Genomic DNA, 23910 nt, shown 5'->3' with positions numbered 1-23910 from the left:
GAATTTTAAATGTCAATTAGTAAAGATAATTGTATTGCTAAAATTATAACATTGACTAGATCAAAGAAGATGCTGAAGTTGGGGAGGTGGTTTACAGGCTAGTAGCCAAAGATTTAGATGTCAATTCGCTAAATGCTTTAAATTTTGCTGCCAGTGAACCAATAACAGCTATCGACAAAAATGGAAAAGAAGTTACTGATGACACAACTTTTAAAGTAATATTTTTCTTATTAATATATGTTTTTCTTAAGTTTAAATGTTAAAAATTGAATTTTTTTTCTAGGAATTTTTCAATGTAAACCAAGAAAATGGTGTTGTAACTGTTGCAAGGCCGCTGCAGCGGGAGATTGCTGCAATTGTAAGTATTACAGTACTGGTTACTGACATTACAGCACCTACTACTCAACAAGGAACAGGTAAAATTTCATATCAGATGTATAACTTTTTAAAATAATTAACACTATATGAATTGTAGGAACTCTAATAATCACTATTATCGATGTCAATGATTTCGCTCCAACTTTCCTCAAACCTTGGACCATTTCAAATCCAAATTATAATGTTGAACTTCTTGAAGAACAACCTCCGAACACTATCGTCGGAACATTTACTGCAATTGATCAAGATTCTAACAGCATTACGTACGCTATCGTCCCTGAAAGCGAATATTTTGAAATTAACAACATCACTGGAGTAGTCAAGACAAAAGTCCGATTGGATTATGAGAAAACGCCTTATTTAAAATTTAAAATTGTGGCTTACGATTCTGGGATCCCACAGTTGTCTTCCACAGCGCACATATCTGTCAACATTGTTAACATCAATGATATGGATCCGGTTTTTGATCAAGTAAGTAATTTAAAATATCTTTCTTATTTTTGGATTAAAATATATACTTTTACTAGTAAAGTTACATAGCAGAAAAAACTATTAAAAATTGTGTTTTTGTTGTTTATAAATACTTTGCCATTGTATGATAATTTCTTTCTATCCTATTTAGTTTTTGTGCAAATCTCTGATTGATAATTAATGAACATATAATTTTTTAGTTTATTCAATTTAATAATGCAACCATTAAAATAATTTAATGATTAAAAAAACAACTCATGAGAGTAAAACTGTTTAATTTGGAAAGTGCTTCCCATTAATTTAATTACTGATGTACTATCCGGAGTCTTAAATGTACAAACTAACATTTGATTAAGAAGCAACTTAGTAATAAACTTTTTACTAGTTAATTAATTATTTTATACAGTCATCAATTAATTAGTGGGTAATTAAAAGACTTTCTTTTTTCTGGGCCATGGGAGGTCACTTACTTTCTCTCTCTCTCTCTCTCTCTCTCTCTCTCTCTCTCTCTCTCTCTCTCCTCTCTCTCACACACACACACACACACACACACACACACACATTCTCATTTCATTCTCATACTCCCTCTTATATACTAACAAGAGAAAGACATTGCAATCACAAACAGACATAAAATATGATTATAGAATTTTTAGAAATGGCAATAATTTTCTAAATTTCCCAACTTTTCCTCGCTTTAAAATCTTGCTTAATTAAGTGAATATTTTCCAAACAGAATGAATACACATTCTCAGTTCCGGAAAATGCAAGGGCCTATACTGTTGTTGGAAAAGTGTCAGCAACGGACATGGATATGGGCCATGCCGGGAAACTGACGTACAGCCTTTCACAGCCCAATTTGAATTTTGGCATTGACTCGGAAACGGGAGAGATATCTGTTTTGCCAGGTGCGAATCTAGACAGGGAAATTCATGAGGAGTACACCGTTAAAGTTATCGCCGTTGACGGAGCTCCAGGCGATGAAGCAAGATCAACCATAGTACCTGTAAATTTTTCTTTTAATTAATTTTTAAATTATGGTATTCTTGTTGAGTATATTTATTTGTTTTTAAAGGTACATATAAAAGTCACTGATGTAAATGACAATACGCCTCAGTTTTCTCAACATGAACTCTCTGCAAATATTGCCGAGACCATTCCGATTTCACCTCCTGCTCCTATTGTACAACTGAAAGCTACTGATAAAGATGAATCACCAAATTTAACATATTCAATTGTATCAGGAAACATTGGAGGTATTGTTTTTTGATAGTTTCAAATTAAATTTTTTTGTTGTTGTTATTGTTTAATTGAATTTTCTTCAGATGTATTCATGCTTGATCCGATAAATGGCACCTTATATCCAAGGTTGTCACTTCAAGGACGTCGTTCTAATTACTCACTAGTGGTCGCTGTGTCAGATGGGGAGTTTGTAAGCAATGCTGTCATTAATATTAATGTCCGAGCAATAAATATGAACCAGCCTTCATTCGTCGAACCTTCAAATCGAAATTCAACTGTTTACATTAAAGAAGTACACAAAATACATGGAATTTTTCTAAACAATAAACACAATTGTTATAAATATATTCTTTTAACAATTGTAGAACAATAGTGATGCCGGAAATTTGGTGACAACTGTAAAAGCAGTTGATGGAGACTCTGGAGAAAATGGCCGTGTCACGTATCATTTTAAAATGCACAATGAAAATGTACAAGAGACAGAGTATTTCACAATTGATGAGAATACAGGTGAAATCAGGTCAAAACAACCCCTTGATAGAGAAATGAAATCTATATATCAGGTAGTTGGCTTAAACAATTTTTTTTTTGACATGATCCAAACAAACTGTTTTATTTTATGTTTATGTATTATATTTTTAGCTGGTTCTTGTCGCTCAAGACCATGGATCTCCAAATTGGTTTGAAGCTCTACGCACCTTAACAATTATTGTTCTCGATAGTGATGACAATGCACCTATATTTCCAAATAAAGATCCTATTATGTTTTATATTAAAGAAAACTCTCCTCCACTCACCAGGATAGGTAATAAACAAAACAATTCTGAAAGTACTGAGTACATTTTTTTTAAATTTTCAATTTCTAGGTCGGGTGGAAGCTGTGGATAAAGATGAAGGAGACAATGCAAGGATCTATTATTACTTGGTTGGTGATACAAGCTCCCTCTTTTTAGTTGACAAGACTGATGGTTCGATTTCAACAAATTCAACATTGGACAGGGAAGAAAAAGAATTTTATGACTTATTTATTAAAGCTACAAATGATCCTGATTATTATTTGGCTAAGGTAACTTAAGGTTGAATAAAATAGTACACATTTATTTATAGAAAATATTTAAAATAAGAAATATATTAAAAAATAATTAAGTTGACTTTAAAAAAAAGAATATTTTTTCAGGATAACATTGACCTCAAAGATTTAAAACCAAGCGAATCACTTGCTCATGTTAAAGTCATAGTGACAGATGAAAATGATAATGCGCCTGAGTTTAAAACATCTCAATATTACGCTGGTTTGTAAATTCACCTTTTTCTCTCACTTGTTTCACTAGATTTTCGATAATAACTTTTTCTCAGGTGTATCGGTGAATGCACGGACTGGTGAATTTGTTGCCCAGCTCTCTGCTACTGATAAAGATGCTGAGCTCAATGGATCTCTGTCGTATTCCATCCTGACTTCCCACCTTTATCGGGCTGGAGCAAATATTTCATCAGGCTCTGTTGTTCCGCAACCTTTCACTATCAGTGACACTGGAAAACTAACAACTGCCACTTTAGTTGCTGAGTACAATCAGGAACGATTCAAATTGGAAGTTGTCGCTAAAGAAAAAGCACCTCCATATCGAGAGGCTAAAGCCTATGTTAATGTAAGTTGATATTTTAACAAACCTTAGACTTTATGTGTGTTTGTGCTAAATTTGTCAATTTAAACTTTAGGTATGGATTTACGAACAGCAACAACTTATCCGTGTTATTATATCTCGACCGCCTGAAGAAGTACACAGAGAAAAGAATCAAATAATAATGGAATTGAGCAATGCGACAAAAGCACTGGTTGTCATTGATGATATCAAATATCATGTTGATGAATCTGGTCGCATTCAGCAAGACTGGTAAGTTGATTAAAAAAAAAAAAAAAAAAAAAAATGAAAATCATAAGAAATAAAAAAATCCTTAACTTTTAGGTGTGACATGTACTTGCATGTTGTTGATAAAAAGACCCTAACTATTTCAACAATACCAGACATACTTAAGATTTTTGACACCGAGTATGAATTTTTAAAAGACCATTATGCTGGATTTGCCATAGAAAATGTAGTGGTTAGTAGTATAAAATTTATTCAACAATAAATCGACTGGGCAGTTAGAAAATAAGGTTTTTTTATATTACAGCCTGCATACGTTGGAATTAAAGAAGCGTCCTTTGAACCTGCGCTAGCTGCTTTAATTGCTCTTTTAATTGTATTATTTGTTGGTTGTATTTCGGTGATAGTGGTCTGTTGCTGTTTCCGACATTGGTAAAATATTTATTACTTAAATTTTATATTAAAAATTCCTTTATAAAAAGCATACCTTTTTTTAAATTGTTAAAATACCATTAGAAAGTATCTAGTATTTTTAGCAAGATGAATACATATTCTGCTTAAAAATATTCAATTTTGTAATATTCAAGTGATAGTATAGAATTGATTTATGACTTACATTATGCTACTTTTAAAGGATCGTATCTGAACCAGTTGATATGAAACAGTCAGACATGCTCATTAAAAAGACTGTTATCGATGACCTGAACACAACAGAAAACCCACTTTGGATTGAACAGTAAGCTTTAGCTAACGATACAGAAAATTTAATGAAGAATTTTTTAAATTATTTAAGTTTGTATTTTCTCAGGAAACTGAAACTTTACGAAGAGCAAGAATTGACAATGCAGGTCTTCTGTGAACCTGAGAACAATCAAATTCCTATACAAGCAACAATGGAGAGAAGAGACTCAGTCGATCTATCTGTTGTAAGTATTATATAATTTGCGTATTAAACCTTCATAAAAAATTAGTTGAATTGTTAAAAACTTTTCAATAGTCACACTATACACCGGTGATACCCAAACTGTGCTACAAGGGCACCATGAAAATTTTTTATAAAAAATATTATTTTTATAATCATAAAAAAAGCCTAAAAACAAAACCCCCTTTTATAAAACCCTAAAAAATGACTCTGGTGCCATCCAACCTCAATATGGATGATAATGAGAGAACTGCAAATGTGTAATTTATATTATTGCCCCAAAAAAGTATTCACGTTTTATTTTATTTTTCAACTTCACAAGAAAGTCAGTAGTTTTAATTATTATTATTATTATCATTAATTTTTAAAAAAATTAAATTAACCCCTCAGGGTGCCAGTGTTTTTGAAAAAAAGCCCATTTGTAAGTATGTCGGGTTCGAATCCAGCGGCTCTGCATTTGAACCCGGGACCTTACAGTGATGAGTGCCGTGTCAACACCTAAACCGTTGATGCCACCGACGCCCCTTTAATTATTTATTACTGAATTGGAAATGAATTACTAATAATTTACTAAAGTTGATGCTGAGTTAGACAGTTATTTTGACTTGAGGCACAGTGGGAAAATTCTGATAGATTATGGGCACCAGAAAGGGAAAAATTTGGGAGCCGCTGCTGTACACAATGCCCTGACAGATCTTTTAAAAAAACAGAAATTAACTTAATATAGTTTCTTTAAATTTAATTTGATTTTGACGAGTAATTTCATTATTTTTGTCAACATATACAAAATATTTGTTTTCGACCAATTGAAAATCCAAGAACTGAGGCTGCACTCTTGATGTCTTTCAAAATTCATATACAGTAAATTAATTAACATTATTACCATATTAGGTTGATAATACGTATGCTACAATTCAACATCCAAACCGAAGAAGCTCGCTCAACACTATGCTCTCACTTGGAGCTGGAGACTACGCCACATTAGGCGGATCAGTTTTGCCTCTGGACAACGTCAGTTCTCACAGCCAACAGGCATGAATAGTTTCCATCATATTTAAGTTTTAATCGTTCAATAATAATTTGAATCTTGTTTTTAGATGTATGAAGCTGCTCTTGGCTTTCAAGGGTCTACATTCCAAGTACCAGAGAATGCAGATGTCTTCCGGACAAGGTCTGAATTGAGGATGAACAAGGACGGCCAACCTGAATTTGTTTCTGAACTTATATAGGGTTTGAAGTAATTATTTCTTTTTCGACATGTAGCCATATTAGTTAATGTACATAACAGCAACAACGAACTGATGATTGAAGTGATAAATAATAATTTATCAGTGCCAAAAAAAAACCCATAAAAGTGGAAATTGACTTTTGAGTGTACATACTTATTTTTTAAACCTGGCGAATTTGTCGCATGATTCTTTAATATGAACAAAAAAAAATGACTGTTGAAAAATAAATATATTAATAGTATTTGCTGTGATTAACATAAATTAGATTTTAGGTTGACTTTTGTACATTGTATCCTAAAAATTTAAGGTAATTTTTAATTGTGTGCAAAACAAGCAAATAATCAATTAAAATATGAATTTTTCTATTTTGTGTAAAATTTAAATATTTATTGCTATTGTATATATTATACTGTACATTGTATTTCAAATATTGTTGTAAAATTTTATTATCGATATCTACATGTAAAACAATTTTTTAAATACTAATACTGTTGTGTGTTCCGTCCGTTAAATTGTATTGTATATACATATGAGAACATTGAAATTTTTAAATAAATGTAAAGTTATTAAAAACAAGAATATCTTTATTGAGACTAAATGTTAAGAGTTTTGTTATTTTAAACAACCATTTCAAAAATGTCCCTTTCCTCAGTGTTTGTGCTTTTGTAGTTGTAAGTTGTATGGGCATAATGCAGGGGAAGGATTGATTTATTGAATCAAAAATTACTTACTCAGAAATAACAATACCACCATAAAAAGATATAACACTTAAAACACAGAACATATATAACCCAAATTACATTTTGTCAACTTACCAAATAATTTCAGAAAAATTAAAATTTCTTATGATACTAGTTCATCCATTCAAACAGTTCAAAGATTTTTATTATTATTATTATTTTGATTTATTTTTAATGCTGTTGCGTCTAGCACGTTAGCCCTGTCTTAATATCAATTTTGATTAATTTTGTGGTAGGGATATGGAATTAAACACACAACATCTATTTGCCGACTATACTAACCACTTGGCTACCAAAATTTTAAAAATTGTTTCCTCCTCTGTGATCTGTATTGTGGACCCCCTATAAATTATAGCCATCCTTGGAAAGAGCACTTTTTCCTAGACTAAGCACTTTCTTGATGCCTCTTTATGCATTTCTTTTGGTGTGAGAATTGCTTTATTGAGGGCCGTAGGTGGCCATAATGGTTTAGACATTTACACGGCGCTCATCACTGTAAGGTAAAGGTCTAGGGTTCGAATCTAGCGGCCCTGCATTCAAACTTGACATACTTATGGACTTTTTTTGAAAAACACTGGCATCTTGAGGGTTGATATGACCTCTACTATTACGAACCCTTGTTAAAAAAAACAAACAATTGTCTTATTGAAGTGACTGTACCAGGCTAATGCTTCACGTTCACAGAGGACGTGCCGATGTATCTGGTTCCTCCTGACAGAGTAGGCATTTGTCTGTCTCTCCTTTGCCCATCTTTAGGTAGTTAAGGGGGCAGTGACCGACCGGTGTGGAGGCCAATAATTTTCTTAAAATCCAGTCTGCTGAGAGAGGGGATGGCTACCGCAGTTTCCAGCTCAAACCGAAATATTGTAAAAATGAACTTCATTGCTATTGTAGTTATTATTGTACACATCCTTAAAAAATATCTTCTTCTCTTTTAAATTGCTTCTCTGTGTGTGGAGCATAAATACCTGTTCACATAATTTTTTTAATGGCCTTGTGAACTTTGCATATTAGCCAAGGAACATAATGAATATATATGTGATGTGGGATGGGGTGGAAGGGTTGTGTGAAAAAAAAGGGCCAGGGGCGACGGTGGGAATCGAACCCACGACTACAGGGTCTACGAGCTGAGTATATCACACTAACCTCTCGGCTACCGTGATCCTGCAAACATAAATTAAATAAATGATTATTGTTCACTAAAAGAATTCGTGTACCTCAATTTAATTAGAAGATAATTAAGACTTTTTGTCCTACTCAAAGTCAAACCATACATAAAATACATGGCAATAAACAGACTAATGCTGGAAGGGAATGAACTTAATATTGATTGGTTTTTCTCTAGCTTAAATCAAATTAAAAACACCATAATAAGTGAGAAAATAAAGCTTTATGCTAGTCACAAAAATGTATTACTCTGTGGGACTCTCCTGTAAATAAAATAAAATAAAAGTGCGTTCTAATGATTCAGCTTTTGACTAAAGTTGAATGCAATTTAAAGTTGTGATTTTAGCAAATTATTGATTTTTTTTAAAATGCATATTTTTAACTGCCTTAATTTTGTTTTGAGAAGATTTCTATACTTTATTTAAAAAGTACAGAAATCTTCCAGGAAAATCAGTAGTGGTGTTTGGACACAACAGACAAAAATGTTAAGAAAAAATCAATTTATTTAAATAAACAAATTTATTTACACAAGCAATACAAAAATATATACATAAATAGTTATAAATTACTGCATAATTTGTTTATGAATGTCTACCAAGAGCTTGACCAACTGCTGACATTTCTTGCCGGCTCAGCGGTTTCAGATCGAACCCTTTGAGCGGATCATTGTACTCCAAATCTCTCAGTTTGTTCACTTTGACTTTCAAATCGCTTCTAACCTTGTTAATCTCAATGTCAAGGACTTTTTGGTCTTTTTCTAGCATGTTTCTGACTTTATCAGAGGGCATTTTAACTAGTATGGGCCCGAGAGTCATCCAGGTCTTTTTTTCATTTGATTTCATCAATTGCCTTATTCCCTCACGATTGCTGTTTCTCTTTTTATCAATACTGACGACTTCGGCCTTGTCACGTAAAATCTCCTCGGCTAGGCTCTCAATCCCGACCAGCTCCCTGAGGCTTTTCTGTAGGTCTTCCATCTGTATAAAACATGTTTTAAAAATAAATAAATAATTTGTGAAAATATATAAAACATGCAATGAGAAAATTAATAGAAGATTAAACATAACAAAATAGTCTTTATGATAGAATATATTATTTATTGGAGAATTTGCAACTACATGGTCAAATCAACACCAGGGTTCCCTAAATAACCCCTAAATCTATAAAAATAAATTGTTTCATCTGCTAGAAAAAGTTTATGAGACAAAATTTCGCTTCTGGCTTACAAAATAAAACATAATAAAAAGACCTAGTTTTATGATTTGACATCAAAGAAATCACAGACCAAATACTAAAAATGGCAAAGGTCTGCCCTTCCCTCCAAAAATCAAGGGAAAATTCGTTTTCCCCAGAGTTTGCCAAAGTCTTGATACAATCCCAAACGACTTCCAATGAAGTAGTAACCTTTACCAAAGTAAAGCCTGGCTATACAAGTAGATGGCTTTTCTTTTGTTGGCATTACTCAGCCTTTTCATCTCTCTGACACAGTTGGTGATCAATAGTCAGTCTATGCCTTAAAGATAGTGACATATTGCCCAAAGCTTAAATGAATTCTACTCCTTAGTTTATTTCTATAGATACTTGGTCCTAGAGCCATCTAGGTACCTGATATTGGCATAAACTGGAATTCCTTTCTTCCAGTCTGCTCTATTAAGTATTTTAATTTGAAATTTTTTGATCAAATCTAATTTTTAGGGTCATGGCATTAACAGGCATCTCTAGAACTTTGTCTAATTTAAGTTTTTCCTGAAGGTTTTAATTCCTTTTTTATGCAGGTGAGTAATTGGAACATGTCAATCGAAATGGCTATTTCTCTGTCCCAAGGAAGGGAATTAGGTGGCTGATTGGTATTCTGACAGGCCTCTGCTCACTGAGAAGACACCTCTTCGTAATGGGTATCCTACCAGATCCCTTTTGCCGTTTTTGCAAAATAAAAAAAGAAACGGCAAGGCACTACCTCGCAGAGTGTGATAGGTATGCTAGGTCTAGATTTGAAATCTTTGAAGGAGAGGACATCACCAAATCACTCCCCGAGATTGGTGTTTGTGAACAGGTCCAAGAGGTTTATGCAGGACACATGAGCCGACCAAGTCCCGGACCTTTTAGGGATGGGGTACGAGTCTACCCAGGCATTTAACCCCTCGGGTCTTGGTTGCCCACCCTGCATAATATATATATTATATATTGGAACATTTCCCTGTATTAGCCTGTAAATTGTGGCTCCTAAACTCTCCCTGGATGAAGACAGTGGTGGTAGGTTCAGGACTTTTAGGACAGTAGTGGGGGTCGTTCTAATCACCCTAGTTATGCTAAAATATGCTAGTCTCTGAGCAGTACTGATGATCCTGACCACCCTTAGCTCAGGTCACAATGTCTTTAGTCAACAAACCACCGATCTGCAGAGCATTATAGGTCTGAAAACTGCTGTGCACAACCATGTGGAAATCTTTACTCCCCCGCTTTTCTCACAAAGGCGTTTACATATACGTTATAGTTGATGATTTCAAGAAAGTTTTTGTTAAAAAAATGACACCTAGATATTATTTTTTAATTCCTTAGATTCATACTAGGTGGTTGTAACTAGTTGAATGTATGAGTATCAAGGTGTGTAGCCACGTAGCCAGTTACAAATGATTGGGAAACACCTGAACCCCTTCAAACACAGTCGCTCATATTCTCATCCCTACTTAGAAATAGCACAGGACACAATTTGGCATTCATCCTTCATACTAGTTGCCTAGTTGTGTCAACTGAGTTTACGTAGAATTGATTGTTTTAATGTGAAACGGCTCATTGAAAAAATTTGTAATATTTCTGCGATATGGGACACAAAGTGTAAGGAGTATAGCGACAAAATTAAAATGAAGTGAAACTTGAAGGGATGTGGCATGGGGAAAGTTGTGAGAAAGTTCCCGTTAACTGTTTGATTTTGAAACAATGGATGAACCCATACTTTTCTTCTACTGGGTTTCCTCTTTTTCTTTTTAATGAGGATATTTCAACTACAAGGTTATATGAACCCTCGTTCATTTTTGTGTCGGGTTTGAACCAGAGTCCTTTTACTTTACAATAATGCGCGTCCTGTCAACCTCCGGCACCGACGCCCCTTCCTCCTTCTTTGCTTCTCTTCTTGTACAAGATCTGCTTCTTCAGGTTCTAACATCGAAAGAGAAGTAATTTCACAAATTGCCTGGTATAAAATCAGCCAAAAAAATATTCTACAGCAGTCAACCAGACTGCTTAGTTAAAACAATCATACTGCCTCGTCTGAAAAAGGCCTTACAGCAACATTTAGTTCTAACTTATTTCCGCCTAGTGTCCTTTTTTTGGTAAAGGATGACAACAGTGTAGTTCAATTTTTATTTGCTCAAACATATTCCTTCCAGGACTTAGTACAATAAATTTGGTATTGATGTGAAACAATATAAAATGGATATACCTTGCTACAATGAACTCATAAATCAATAATTCAAATTCAACCAGAAATTTGATTCTGGGCAATGCCGACAAAAAATTATTGACTTTAGCTGTGTATCGACCTTCTACTTCGGAACTCAGTCACGAGGAGGTAACGTCATGTTTCCTTTATTGAGCCCATGATCATTCGGTTGTCGTTGAGCAAATTCCAAATAAACACGTCAATCTTATCACGTCGATTAAAATTCCTTTAAAAAGTCATTTTAAAAAAATAAGAAAATTGCAATTGAAATACTGGTTGTGAATCAAGTAAAACGTGTTGTTTTTGTTCAGTTTAACGTTTAAAAATTGACTTTATTTCTTTATTAAAGTGAACGAAAAAACTTTAGTGCAAAATCAGTGGTGAAATTGAGTCAAAAGTGAATTTATAGCGTAAGGAAAAAATTTAAATTTGAAACTAGCCGAAAGCAGAAAATCCGTTGTACTCGGAAGTGGGGGAAGAGTGGCGAGTACCAGGATCTCCCGCTGGAGCACCGATTCTTCTCGGCCCAAGCCTGTTCACGTCTACTGCTGTTCGTTCTCGCGCCCAGCAAAAGTGTTTTCCAAGTGATCTCGCTTTTCTACATCGACCAGGGACTACTCGGAAATCAGACAAGGTATGTGAAAAGAATCAAGGGTTGATCAAAAAGTCGCGAGATGTTCCTGGTCACGATCGTCCGTGGGCCGTGTTACGTCTATTGCGATATCGGCCTCGCTCGATCGACTGATCCCAGGGCAGTGTCGTCGCTGCATTTCGCTGTTTTCAGGGTTTAACACTTTCAGGATTGACAAAAATAATTAATTGTAAGATAAACATTTACCAAGTTACAACTGCCATACCTAGACTCGTATATTTCGACATATTGCTTACATATTGTTTGAATTGTTGAAAATAATACGAATCAATCGGGTTTGATAAAAAAAGTAAAAATTTTCAGTAACACCTTCACTCAAGTAAATAACGTCAGGCGTAGTCCTGCATTTCATGCTCAGACCTGCCAATTTTGGTCACTGCATACATTGAGCGTTATGAAACGACTCTCTTTTAGTAGGAAATTATTAATAAAGCTCGTCATGCATTATTCGCACTTGAAATTCACTCTTATTTTTTTTACACACCAAATGTACTGCTGGTCAATTCTCCGTGGATGTGGTGGATTCTCATAATAGAAACTAAATTCAATATATTGGCCATAATGTATTTTCTATATGTAAGACAAAAGTGATAAAATATCTTGTGACCTTGGATGACTCAATGACAACTTAAAAAATCTATGCTGGTACATTTATTATAGGTTTACACTTATGCAGCTCCTACATACGTACATTCTATAATTTCAATAATGCATTTTTAATGCATACAACGAAAGCGATAAAATTCCTTGAAGAAAACTGCATAAATTTGGAATTTATGTATAAAATACTGTTTGCATACTCCTTAAGTTGCTGGTCCATTGATCTTAGATGTGGTACTCATAATGGAAACTAAATTAAATATATTGGCTGTAATGTATTTTCTATATGTAAGACAAAAGTGATAAAATATCTAGTGACCTTGGATGACTCAATGAAAACTTGAAAAATTTATTCTGGTTCACATATTATAGGTTTACACTTATTCACCTCCTACATGAGTACATTCTATAATTTCAATAATGCATTTTTAATGCATAAAGCCAAAGGGATAAAATTCCTTAAAGAATACTGCATAAACTTGAAATTTATGTATAAAATACTGTTTGCATACTCCTTAAGTTGCTCAGGTCCATTGATCTTCGATGTAGTACTCATAATGGAAACTAAATTCAATATGTTGGCTGTAATGTATTTTCTATATGCAAGACAAAAGTGATAAAATATCTAGTGACTTTATTTATATTAATGATTCCCTTCAAACATGCATTGTGATGCAAATAACAAGAAAAGGTTTGTGTGGCTTTATTGCTTTAATAGTGCTGATCAGCATCTGTTTATCCATAAGAGGAACCACTTTTAGGCAGTGTAATCACATAGTTTTATCACTATATGCAGAGATAATTTTACAAACTTCCTAAACTGCCCTAGTGCCGAGCTAAAATTCACTCAATAAGCATTCACGAATTATGGATTTTGAAGCCATAAGAAAGAAAATGTTTTATAATTTACACTGAACTCTTAAAGTTACTTTTTCTTTATGAAATAACACATTATCCTAATACATTTTCAAATATGTTCTGAAGGACTAAATAATCAGAATACTGCCAATTTTGCTTCATGTGAAGAACGTTAATAAGAAATCACTTTTAATAGTAAATTACTAATCAGTACAGTATGTAACGTATTATTCATACTTTGAATTTGCGCACTCTTTGTCATTTTATAAAGCTAGTCAATTGTTGATGGATACATATATTTATTTTTTCTTCTTCGAAATCTTGTGGAATGTTTGTTGGCCACCAAGCCATATTATAGCAATATTAAAGGAATAGAATACAATATTAATTTGTTAATAAAGTGTCATTTGTAGTTTAAATGTGCTCACAATACACAATACCAGGGCTTCCAAACTTTTTTGCCAGCGGGCCCCCTCGCATTCAAGTATTTCAAATTAGATATTTATAATATATGTTGCAAATTAAAGTTTTATAAATTAGCTTTAATCATTCCATTCCTAATAAGCTGATGGAGAGGGATATCACTATGAAAACAAACATTAGTTTGACATACTTTACTTTATTTACAAAATCCAGAACACAAAAATCAAATTGGACAGAATGGAATTAGTAAGCACGTAAAATCTGAGCCAATTTCAAAAGTAATAATTGGAACATTAATGATTAATGAATTAATGGGAAGAGTGAGGTTGTTTTAGCCTGCACAATTTGGATATGTTATTTTTAATTTTTGATGGAGTGAGATTTCAGGTTCAGTGTATAGACAGCTTCGGTATTTAGTTTTAGTGGCTACATAGATAGAAAATACAGATTCGCATAGGTAAGTTGTGGCAATTGGAAGAACGTGTTTTCCTTTTTCAATAAGCGGTTGAAATTTTTTGTTTCCCACATGGAGTCAAAAATTGGAGTAACTATCAGATTCGAAAATAGATTTCAAGGTGTAGTCTGAAGTGATGTCTGTTAAAAATTTATATTCACTTGAAGACCTTGTCTAAATTGAAAACAGTTTGACGACTCATTCACAGTCTAGCAGCATTGTGACTCAAGCTGTTGGGAAAGTCAAAGGACATCTCCAAACTTCGAAGATGTTCACATATTCCATCAATCAACGTTCGCAAGCTTCAGTTTTTTTTCTTTTAAGTAATAATTTAACACAGGCAAACACTCCAACTCCTTCTTCCAACAGATTCAATCCAAAATTTTTCTTTTGAAAGCACGAATTTTTGTCGTTAGATACGAAAGTTGTGATACTCTTCCCTTTCAAAGAAAGACTTATCTCATTCATTTTAATGAACATTTCTTATAAATATGACAGTATATATATATTGTCATTTTTCATCATTGAAAACGTTGGCCAATTTGAAATTGTGGTCCATCAACTGAGATAAGACTTCAGAACATAATTTCTGTAATCGGAAGACAGCCACCTCATTTGTGTATGGAGAATCAGGGAAAGATGAACGCTTCCCATATCATCAGTGATAATATAGTGAAAAGTACGTAATTCCTGTAATCGTGAAATGCTTTCACACAAGACAGCCACCTAACATCTGTATGGTGATGCTAGGGATGATGAAGCCTTTCCATATCGACACATATTGTGAAAATTGAGACTTCGATGGCCGTGACTTGATATAATTAATAATTTGAACAGACTCATCCAAAACTTTCTTAAAAGAGCCTGTAATTTGTTGTGCTAGGTGAAGGATGACGTAAATGAAAACTCGAGAATTTTTTAAAATCTTGATACAATATTTTGATAATCATTATTTTGTTTTCACAAGCAATTTGTCTATATTTTTAATTTTTATATGTTTTTTGCAATCTAACCATTTAAAAAACGATGTAATTTGGAAGGTGATGAACAGCTTACCAGTATTTTACGTTTATATAGCTCTAACTTTTCCACTCCCTGTACGAACCAATGAGTGGTGGTTGTACTTAGGTTCATCATTGTTAGGTAAGTTCACTAGTTTTCGTGGTCGGCTTGACCAATTAATAACATTCAGTTAATTAAGGTTTTAAGTTGAGATAAAAAAGTCAAGTGTCACGAGCGGGATTCAAACCCATGACCTTCGGCTTGATACGCCGCTACTCTCCCACTTGAGCTATTGTGACTTCGATCCCCTCGGGCACTAACTTCCCATCTTAACCCCACCTTTTGATTTTCCCCTCTTTGCCATTTTTCAAATGTCGTGTAATTTCATTTGTCGCCGAGAATCCAATCCGATTACACATTTGATAAATGGCAAAAAGGAGGGAAAATTCAAAAGGTGGGGTTGAGATGGGAAGTTAGTGCCCGAGGGGATCAAAGACACAATAGCTCAAGTGGTGGCTTATCAAGCCAAAGGTCGTGGGTTCGAATCCCGCTCATGACACTGACTTTTTTATCTCAACTTAAAACCTTTATTAATAGTTAGGTAAGGTCGTAGTCTAAAGGACAACACTATGGGCACCTCTCGCCTATGTTTAAAGTCTTGTGGTTTAAACAATTTAACCATCATTGGTTTAAACATTAATTTATGTGGTATGCAAGTATTTCGAAAAGACGGAGAAATTTTCTATTAAATCTTTGGTAAAAACTAAGTTATGAAATATTGTTAAAAAATTTAAAACTGCTTTGTATTTGGCACCCGATAATAATAATACAGTTTTTGCCCACAGAATGCCTTCACAAGAGAATTATGCACCAAACCGCCTCAGTGCGTTTAAAAATAAAGGCAAAGATTCTGAGGTAACTTGTTTATTTTAAATATATTGTCTTATTTGTACGATTGTAATAATTTTTAATGGATGTGCATAGGAGTTGCGTCGACGGAGAAATGAAGTTAGCATTGAATTGAGAAAGGCGAAGAAAGATGATCAACTTGCAAAAAGGCGTAATATACACATCGATGATGAACCTTTGAGCCCGTTGCAGGAGTCCACTAGCAACTCCCCACCGATCACGATCGAAGACATTTTTGCGAGTAATTTTGAAGTCGTTAATAAATTTGAATTAGCATAAACAGAAAGAAATATTTTTCAGAGCTTTACAGCAATGATGAAAATGTACAACTTCAAGCAACACAGGCTGCCAGAAAAATTCTAAGCCGAGAGAAAAATCCACCTATTGATGTTCTCATCGACGCCGTTCCAAGATTTATCGAATTCCTGACATATTCACACAAGTGAGTAATTGATGTCATTTAAATACATTGGAATTTTATTTGAGATTGAATTGGAAAAAGTCTTGTGAAATGGTTCTGACTCTCCGAGCCCCTCCTTCCTTTATGATAAGAATCACTTTAATTTTTACTAACTTTTACTTTAAATCTAATTAAATGGTAATTTCATAAAATGTTATAAGGCTTATCATATTTTTATATTTTTTTTGTTGTTGTGTGTGTGTGTGTGTGTGTGCAGCCCGACGTTGCAGTTTGAAAGTACATGGGCCCTTACAAATGTCGCATCTGGTAATTCAAATCAAACAATGGCTGTTGTTAACGGAGGTGCAATTCCGAAATTTGTCGCTCTCCTAAAATCCCCACATCTGCACATCGCTGAGCAAGCGGTCTGGGCACTTGGAAACATTGCTGGTATTTTAGCATGAAAATATATTTGTAAGTACATTTTTAATTTTTTAATTCTCATTCTAGGCGATGGCCCCAAAACAAGGGATCTCGTATTACATTGTAATGCCATGCCGGCCATCCTTGAGCTTATCAAGCCAGACACAAGCATTCCTGTCCTAAGAAACATCGTCTGGACTTTGTCAAACCTCTGCCGAAACAAAAATCCACCACCGAATTTCAACACTGTAAAAATATGCTTGCCTTACCTCTGCAAGCTTCTTTCTTATGATGACAAAGAAGTTTTGGGTAATTATACTGCAGATTGCTAATACATAGTTGAAAAAAAATCTGACTTTTTGTTTTTGTTCTGCAGGAGATGCTTGCTGGGCGTTGTCCTATTTGTCAGATGGAACAAATGGCAGAATACAAGCTGTAGTTGACACAGGAATTGTTGCAAGACTTGTCGAACTTTTATCAAGCAGTGATTTTACGGTACTTACACCTGCTTTGAGAACTGTTGGAAATATTGTCAGCGGGACCGATGTACAAGTAAGTATTGTGTTTTATTTTATGTTTTATCTCGTGTAAACATTTTGTTTGTTTGTAACAGACTGATGCTATTATTAATGCTGGAGGTTTACAACCTCTTGCACTTCTCCTGCAACACCCTAAAAACAATATGGTTAAGGAAGCTGCTTGGACCATTTCAAACATAACAGCCGGTAACGTCGAACAGATTGAACATGTCATCAATGCAAACATACTTCCTCCTCTACTTGATGTTCTGAGAAAGGTAATAAAATTAAATATTATATATTTTACATTACGATTGTTGAGGTCGGCAAAGTTTGTAAATAGTTTGGGGATGGACTGTTTGTAAGATGGGTCTAGGGTATTAAAAATGTCAATAAAACAAGTTAAGACTACATGACAGGTTTGAGTGCACAGCCATAAAACCCCTCCTTCTTATAGTGAGAGTTGTGCCCCAACGCAGTGTTCTGCAAAATCAGTTAACTGTCGGGATATCTCTTTGTCAGTTGGCTACTCTCGAAACCTACTAAAACAAATGCTACTTTTAACCTTTGTACCGTCTTGAGATTGCTGGCCTCATTGGATACTGTAGTTAACCGGGAACCACTCAAATTAATCTTTGAACTTGAGGATGGTCTTCCAACCACTTCTATTGCACAATGGTTGTGTTTGTTGGTTGCGGTACACACTGCACTATAAACTGTCATCCACGAACCTGCTGCACTCCCCTTTGAGTTCAACCCAAAAACTGACAGCAATTGTAACGCTCCCGGATGTTCGCAAACTGTTACACGTTCCGAGCTCAGAAGCATCACACTAAAGATGAAGGTTCGAAGGTTCGCGAGCATAGTGGGTACACAGCTTTATACGATTAAACCTAATTGAGGGTTGATGGGGGTACTCGACCCTCTCACATCACACATCCATGCTAATAAATACGTCCCTCAACACAAGCTAGGTATACACAACTATTATTACTATATACCATAGAACAACCCCATTTCTTCCAAGAATTTAAACAGAGGGCCTGAATACTCGCTATCGTATGCTCAAGTACAATTCTCAAATTTTGTGCATTCCCGTGCACTCCCTGTATGGAGCCAAAGAATTGCAGCCTTCAATTAGTTGGGACATGTTGAGCAACTTTCTCTGCATACTGGACACAAACACAGGCTTTGGCCCAAAAGTAAGTGTCTGTGTGTCAATTTCGCATACTTAGGGTACTTAACTGGGTGAGGATGACCCTTCTTCTATGAGTCAGATCTGAGGGCCACCCATCGACAGCGCTCTTGATGTGCGAGAGCTTCTCTGTTGATCTGGCCCGTTGATGCTGCCACCTTCTTTTAATGATGTTTTTTGCATTCTTAGCGTCAATACTGGATTGTGGTGGTTAAGTCAAGAGGTCGGGATGTCCTGGCCTTGGTCACCTCATCCACCTTTTCATTACCCAAAAAATAAAAAAAAAATAAAAATGTGCTGGCACTTATTATTCTTTGATTAAAAAAAGTCGAATCTTCTTAATTTTTCTTATTTCTTAATTAATATTATTTAAAATCATTCCAGCCACACTGCATGTCTGAAATTTATTTCTTCCACTCTCCTCCCTTTTACAGCCTTTTTCATATTACCTAAGCCAGTATTTGAATGAATTGAATTTTTTGTGAGTGAGATGGAAGGTTTAGAAATTCCTCAGAAAATTGCTCCGCTACTGCATTCTCCCATCTTGCATGGCTGTTTTGGCCACCGCACAAAAATTTATTTTTATATTTTACAGGGTGATTTGAAATCCCAGAAAGAAGCAGCATGGGCTGTCACAAATCTAACATCTGGTGGAAGCCCACAGCAAGTCGCCAGTCTTATTTGCCATGGAGTGATTCCCCACCTGTGCTACATCTTGGACAGCAAGGAATGTAAGATAGTTAATCTTGCTCTGGATGCCCTCGCTAACATCTTACAGGTATTTTTACTTTAATGGAATTAATTCACAGGCTTGGTAACTTTATTTTTTGTTCTGCCGAATTTCAGGTTGCGCAGAACAATAACGAGCTCGATAGGATTGCCCTAATGGTACAAGAGAGTGGAGGAGTCGACAAGATTGAAGATTTACAACAGCATGAAAATGAACAGATTTACAACAAGTGTGCAACCATTATTGATAAATACTTCAACACATTGGTTAGTTTTTAATTTTTTTAAATATGTTTTTATAAAAGTAGGTTAGATGAATCTGGTACATTGTCCAGTGTAACTGTTATTTTCTACTGTAATCTCATATTTTTTCTCTCTTCTGGCATATATATTGGGTTGGTGCAAATTAAATGCAGGTTTTTAAAATTTGTTTTATTTTTGCAGGTGCTTGGCATGTAAACAAAGCTAAATGCTCAAATCTAATTGATTGATTATAATAAATACTTTTAACTTTTATATTTTATACAAAACATTTTAGTTTATATTGAATTTTATGAGTGAGGACCTGCAAAATTAAATATTTCCAAAGTAGATTTTCGCAAAATTTATTTGAATGAATTTAAACTTGGGCTAAGTGTGGCCCAAACCTCGCATAAATCAATACAGTTTAGGGGGAAGGGAAAAAATAGTGAATGCATGGTGCAGCAATGGTTTCAGAGATTTTGTATTGGAGATTTCAACCTCATAGAAAGGGAAGGTTGTGGTAGGCTGCCTGTTGTGGACAATGACTGACTCAGAACATTGATTGAAAATAATTCAGGTAAGACAAGAAATTACGGAAGAGATTAGTGTTGACTTCCCAACCTTTGGTCCCCATCTGGAGCAAATTGGCAAAATCAATAAGTTTGACAAATTGGTACTGCATGAACTAACAAAAGCTCAGGAAATCGACGCTTTGAAATTTGCACGTCAGTTCTGTTAAGCAACCAAAATGATATGGATTCTACAGGATAACAAGTGGTGTTAGTGGTTGAACAAGGATAAGTGCCAAAACACTTCCCGAAACCAAATCTGCACCCTAAAAAGGTTTGGTAATGTACTGCTGGGGTTGTTCACTATAATTTACTGAATTATGAAGAAGCTATCATAGCAGAGAAATTTTGCCAAGAAATTAACTAAATGCATGCGAAACTGCTACGTCTTTGTAATTCTTTTTCACGATAATGCCAGGCCACTTGTCGCAACGCCAATCCTGTGGAAACTTAAGAACTTCGGTTATGGAACTTTAGCGCATCCTCCATATTCACCCTACCTCTTGCTCATAGACTTCCACTTTTTTTAGGCATTTTGAACACTTCTTGAGTGATAAAATTTTTAGAGAATGTGGTGATGCCGAAAACGCCTTCCAAGATTATTGTCGTCAGTCGATATAAAGATTTTTATGTCTGTAATAAAACCACTTATTACACGTTGACAAAGGTGTATAGATTGGGATGGAAAATATTTCGGTTATATTTTCTTTATTTTATAAAAATTAAAAATAATTTTGACTGCCTTTTCAAAAAACCTACATTATTTTTGTACCAGCCCAATATTTAACCAAATTTTCAGAAATGACTTATTAAAACTCCGTCCAATGTGGAGTCAAAATAGCCTATTATATAAAAAAAATACAATACTTCTATCTTGAGCGGTTTCAGAAATATTGAAACCTATCATTCAAGGGAGTTTGTGGTGTTTATTACAATATTTAATTTATATCATTAACTTTTTGATGTCACCTTTGGCCCTGCCGAGCTCTTTAATTAATTGTTATAGGAGTTTTATAGGATAAAAAGACTGAAAGTATTACATTTTTAAAATTAATGATAGTATTTTTGAAGTTAAAAATTGTACGATTCAATATTAAGTCTGTTCGAGCATTTAGTTTAATTTTTCCATTAAATTTATTTTAAATTCTGTCCTGTAATATGTAGTTTTCACTCACTCCCACCATATTTTCAAAATACTTCCTAACAAATTGGTAGTAAAATATGTGTAGCTTTAATCATAAGATTTATTATGTCAAAGGACTTTTTAGCTTAAATAAAGGAGAAAGGTAGCTACTATGGCCTTTTCTGGTTATTTAACCAATTGAGATACCATCAAATGCTTTTATGTTTCAGGATGAAGACGACGGCCAGCCCTATGTACCGAACCTTTCAAACGAGCAACTCGAGTTCTGTGCAAACACAAGTGTACCGCAGGGTGGATTTTCATTCCAGTAATGATCTTTTATACTCCTCTATTGTGATTGTTTTCCTTACCTGTCTATTGATGCGACCACGTCACATAGTTACAAAACTGGTGGTGTTCAACAGGTTGCACATTTTTCTTACAAAAATAAAATCCTGTTAATTCAGCCTTAGTTTACAACTTTTCTTTATAATTCCTCTTAATTTTAAATAGTGTTATCAAATTTGTTGTTCTCAATTAGGTTTTTTTTCGGAGTTGTACATCAATTTTTTTTATACCTGTATATTTTCTACACTAATAAAGTTATTAATAATTGTTTTTAATCTAATTAGCTTCTTACCCTTATTCGTTTAAAACAGAGGCATTACTGGTGAATAAAATCTTTGTTAAATATGAAACAGAAGAGTTTATTTAATGATTACCCATGTTCACCAAGAATTTGAAAATATGGCACGAAATTTGAGTATATGGCAAAAAGAGGGAGATTTAAAAAAGTTGTAGGGTGAGATTAGTTGGTGTCTCGGCGGACTGAACACACGATAGCTCAAGTAGTAAAAGCAGTAGCGTATTGAGTGGAAGGTTGTGGATTCGAGTCTCGCTTGTGATACTGATCTTTCTTCTCAACCAAGATCTTGCATAAAAATTATAAATCAGTTTGAATAATTGCTTTGGTCAGCTAGGACCCACTAAAACACAGATTTTGCAATAATGATTTTATTGCCATAAAACATTAATTTTAATTTTCATCCTTCAGTTTCCCTTTTTGTTGTGCTATTCATGATTCACAATATAGATGAAGGTATTTAAAAAAAAAGTTTTTTATCTTTTCTACAATAGGCCAACTTCATCAGCCCTGTGAAGGTTTTTTCATTGTAGTCCTCTACTGGAGGGTATTTCAGAGTTTTTACTCGATAGAAGTATCCCTACTGATATTCAATTTATTGTCTTCTCCACTTTTCTCAATATAGAAGGGTAAAATCTAAAAAAAAAAATCCTAAAATATAAATAAAAAATAAATAAAAAGTTATTTTTTGTTGTTAATCTTTTGTATATTCGGGTTATTGGCCAATCTTCAGCAGCCCTGTAAAAGCGTTATTGTAATTCATCCTTGTGGACTTATTTATTTTATTTTTTATTATGGTATCCCTCACTGTTGCACTTCATGTGAGTGGACCTCTCACTAAAATTGCATTCTACTTGGCTGCTCGGCAACTGTTTTCAAAATACTGAGGAGCTATGCTGAAAGTGAAGTACCTTTATAATGTGAGTGGACAAACGGGGTTCTTTATTAGTTTAGTATTAAATTATTGTAATGTAAGCAACCTTTGCACTAAAGAGGCTTAGGTCTGGTAATCCAAGACAATATAAGAGTAAATTACATTAGATTATATAGGAATAGCCTCTACGACCTAGAACTTATTAAGCTTTTTACCAAGCTTTTTCAAGGGCTTCTGTGAGTACCCTTCAGGCCTTGGCTTTTCCCCTCCCAGGATTAGGAATCTCAAGTCAGCCTACATAGTCCTTTGCACCAACAGAGAACATGTTCTGCTATTTCTTCTTCTTGGCAATATCTGCATAGGCTTGTTTCTGCCATAATGATTCTATACCTATGACTCTACAGTGTCCACTCAGCAGTCCATGTTATTCTAGTCTAGCATGTCTTAGAGTAAATAGTTCTGCTGTTAGTTTTTGAGATGGTCCTTTGATAAACTTTTTTGCATGCCTTTGCCCCGGCGGGCTCCATTCTGACTGAATGGAGGACTTATTTTTAATCCATTATCCAATGGATCTTTTTGGCAGTTTGGTAAGCCACAATAGGTTTCACGGCCAATAGGTTTGCCAATTGAACTTTCCCTTGTCCAGTTTATTGCCTCTTCGTTGCTCCTCTGCCTTGTGTGCCCTGGCACCCAGACAAGTTTAGTTTTGTTATTTCCCCATGGCTCTAATGCAGTTCCAAACAACTCTGGACTTTACTGCCGCCTGGCTGCCCGAGTAGTTGGCTATTCTTCTATTGACAATATCCAGCCTTTAATAGTGGTCAGTGTTTAACAGGCACAGT

General features: G+C 34.5%; 3 protein-coding genes across 8 annotated transcripts in view; 2 read left to right on the top strand and 1 right to left on the bottom strand.

Annotated features, from left to right (window-relative positions):
- LOC106668618 (cadherin-87A) overlaps positions 1-6482 on the top strand; it is a 79921-nt gene extending 73439 nt beyond the window's left edge. For 4 of the 5 annotated variants that reach the window (XM_024226789.1, XM_024226790.1, XM_024226791.1 and 1 more), the window contains 18 exons: positions 60-215; positions 284-416; positions 476-849; positions 1586-1855; positions 1925-2105; positions 2175-2383; positions 2457-2654; positions 2734-2896; positions 2958-3157; positions 3269-3383; positions 3448-3737; positions 3808-3983; positions 4056-4191; positions 4264-4388; positions 4591-4692; positions 4765-4882; positions 5770-5910; positions 5976-6107. In XM_024226789.1, coding sequence (XP_024082557.1) covers positions 60-215; positions 284-416; positions 476-849; positions 1586-1855; positions 1925-2105; positions 2175-2383; positions 2457-2654; positions 2734-2896; positions 2958-3157; positions 3269-3383; positions 3448-3737; positions 3808-3983; positions 4056-4191; positions 4264-4388; positions 4591-4692; positions 4765-4882; positions 5770-5910; positions 5976-6107 — 3219 coding nt within the window. Of the gene's footprint in view, positions 1-59; positions 216-283; positions 417-475; positions 850-1585; positions 1856-1924; positions 2106-2174; positions 2384-2456; positions 2655-2733; positions 2897-2957; positions 3158-3268; positions 3384-3447; positions 3738-3807; positions 3984-4055; positions 4192-4263; positions 4389-4590; positions 4693-4764; positions 4883-5769; positions 5911-5975 lie in introns of all 5 variants that reach the window. The other variant, XM_014397530.2, reaches the window with a different exon arrangement.
- Positions 6483-8514: 2032 nt separating this feature from the next.
- Positions 8515-11909, bottom strand: LOC106668635 (p53 and DNA damage-regulated protein 1). The gene is made up of 2 exons (XM_014397567.1): positions 11454-11909; positions 8515-8991 (listed from the first exon to the last, which is right to left on the bottom strand). The coding sequence occupies exon 2, from the start codon at positions 8989-8991 to the stop codon at positions 8596-8598; it is 396 nt and encodes a 131-aa protein (XP_014253053.1). The 5' UTR covers positions 11454-11909; the 3' UTR covers positions 8515-8595.
- Positions 11617-22035, top strand: LOC106668634 (importin subunit alpha-1). 2 transcript variants are annotated; one of them, XM_014397566.2, is made up of 11 exons: positions 11617-12087; positions 16288-16357; positions 16427-16592; positions 16652-16793; positions 17029-17201; positions 17262-17483; positions 17551-17726; positions 17788-17970; positions 19483-19665; positions 19734-19883; positions 21782-22035. In XM_014397566.2, exons 2-11 carry the CDS (start codon positions 16289-16291, stop codon positions 21881-21883), a joined length of 1566 nt encoding a protein of 521 aa, XP_014253052.1. In that variant the 5' UTR covers positions 11617-12087; position 16288; the 3' UTR covers positions 21884-22035. The 2 variants fall into 2 exon arrangements, with proteins under 2 accessions (XP_014253052.1, XP_024082561.1); XM_024226793.1 differs by having other exon boundaries at positions 11985-12087; positions 16275-16357.
- The last annotated feature ends 1875 nt before the right edge of the window (positions 22036-23910 follow it).

The sequence above is a fragment of the Cimex lectularius genome, unplaced genomic scaffold, assembly GCF_000648675.2.
Source record: "Cimex lectularius strain Harlan isolate CLEC.00 unplaced genomic scaffold, Clec_2.1 scaffold7, whole genome shotgun sequence".
NCBI lineage: Eukaryota > Metazoa > Arthropoda > Insecta > Hemiptera > Cimicidae > Cimex > Cimex lectularius.
Note: the sequence above shows the minus strand (reverse complement) of the source record. Positions and strands in the feature narration are given on the sequence as shown.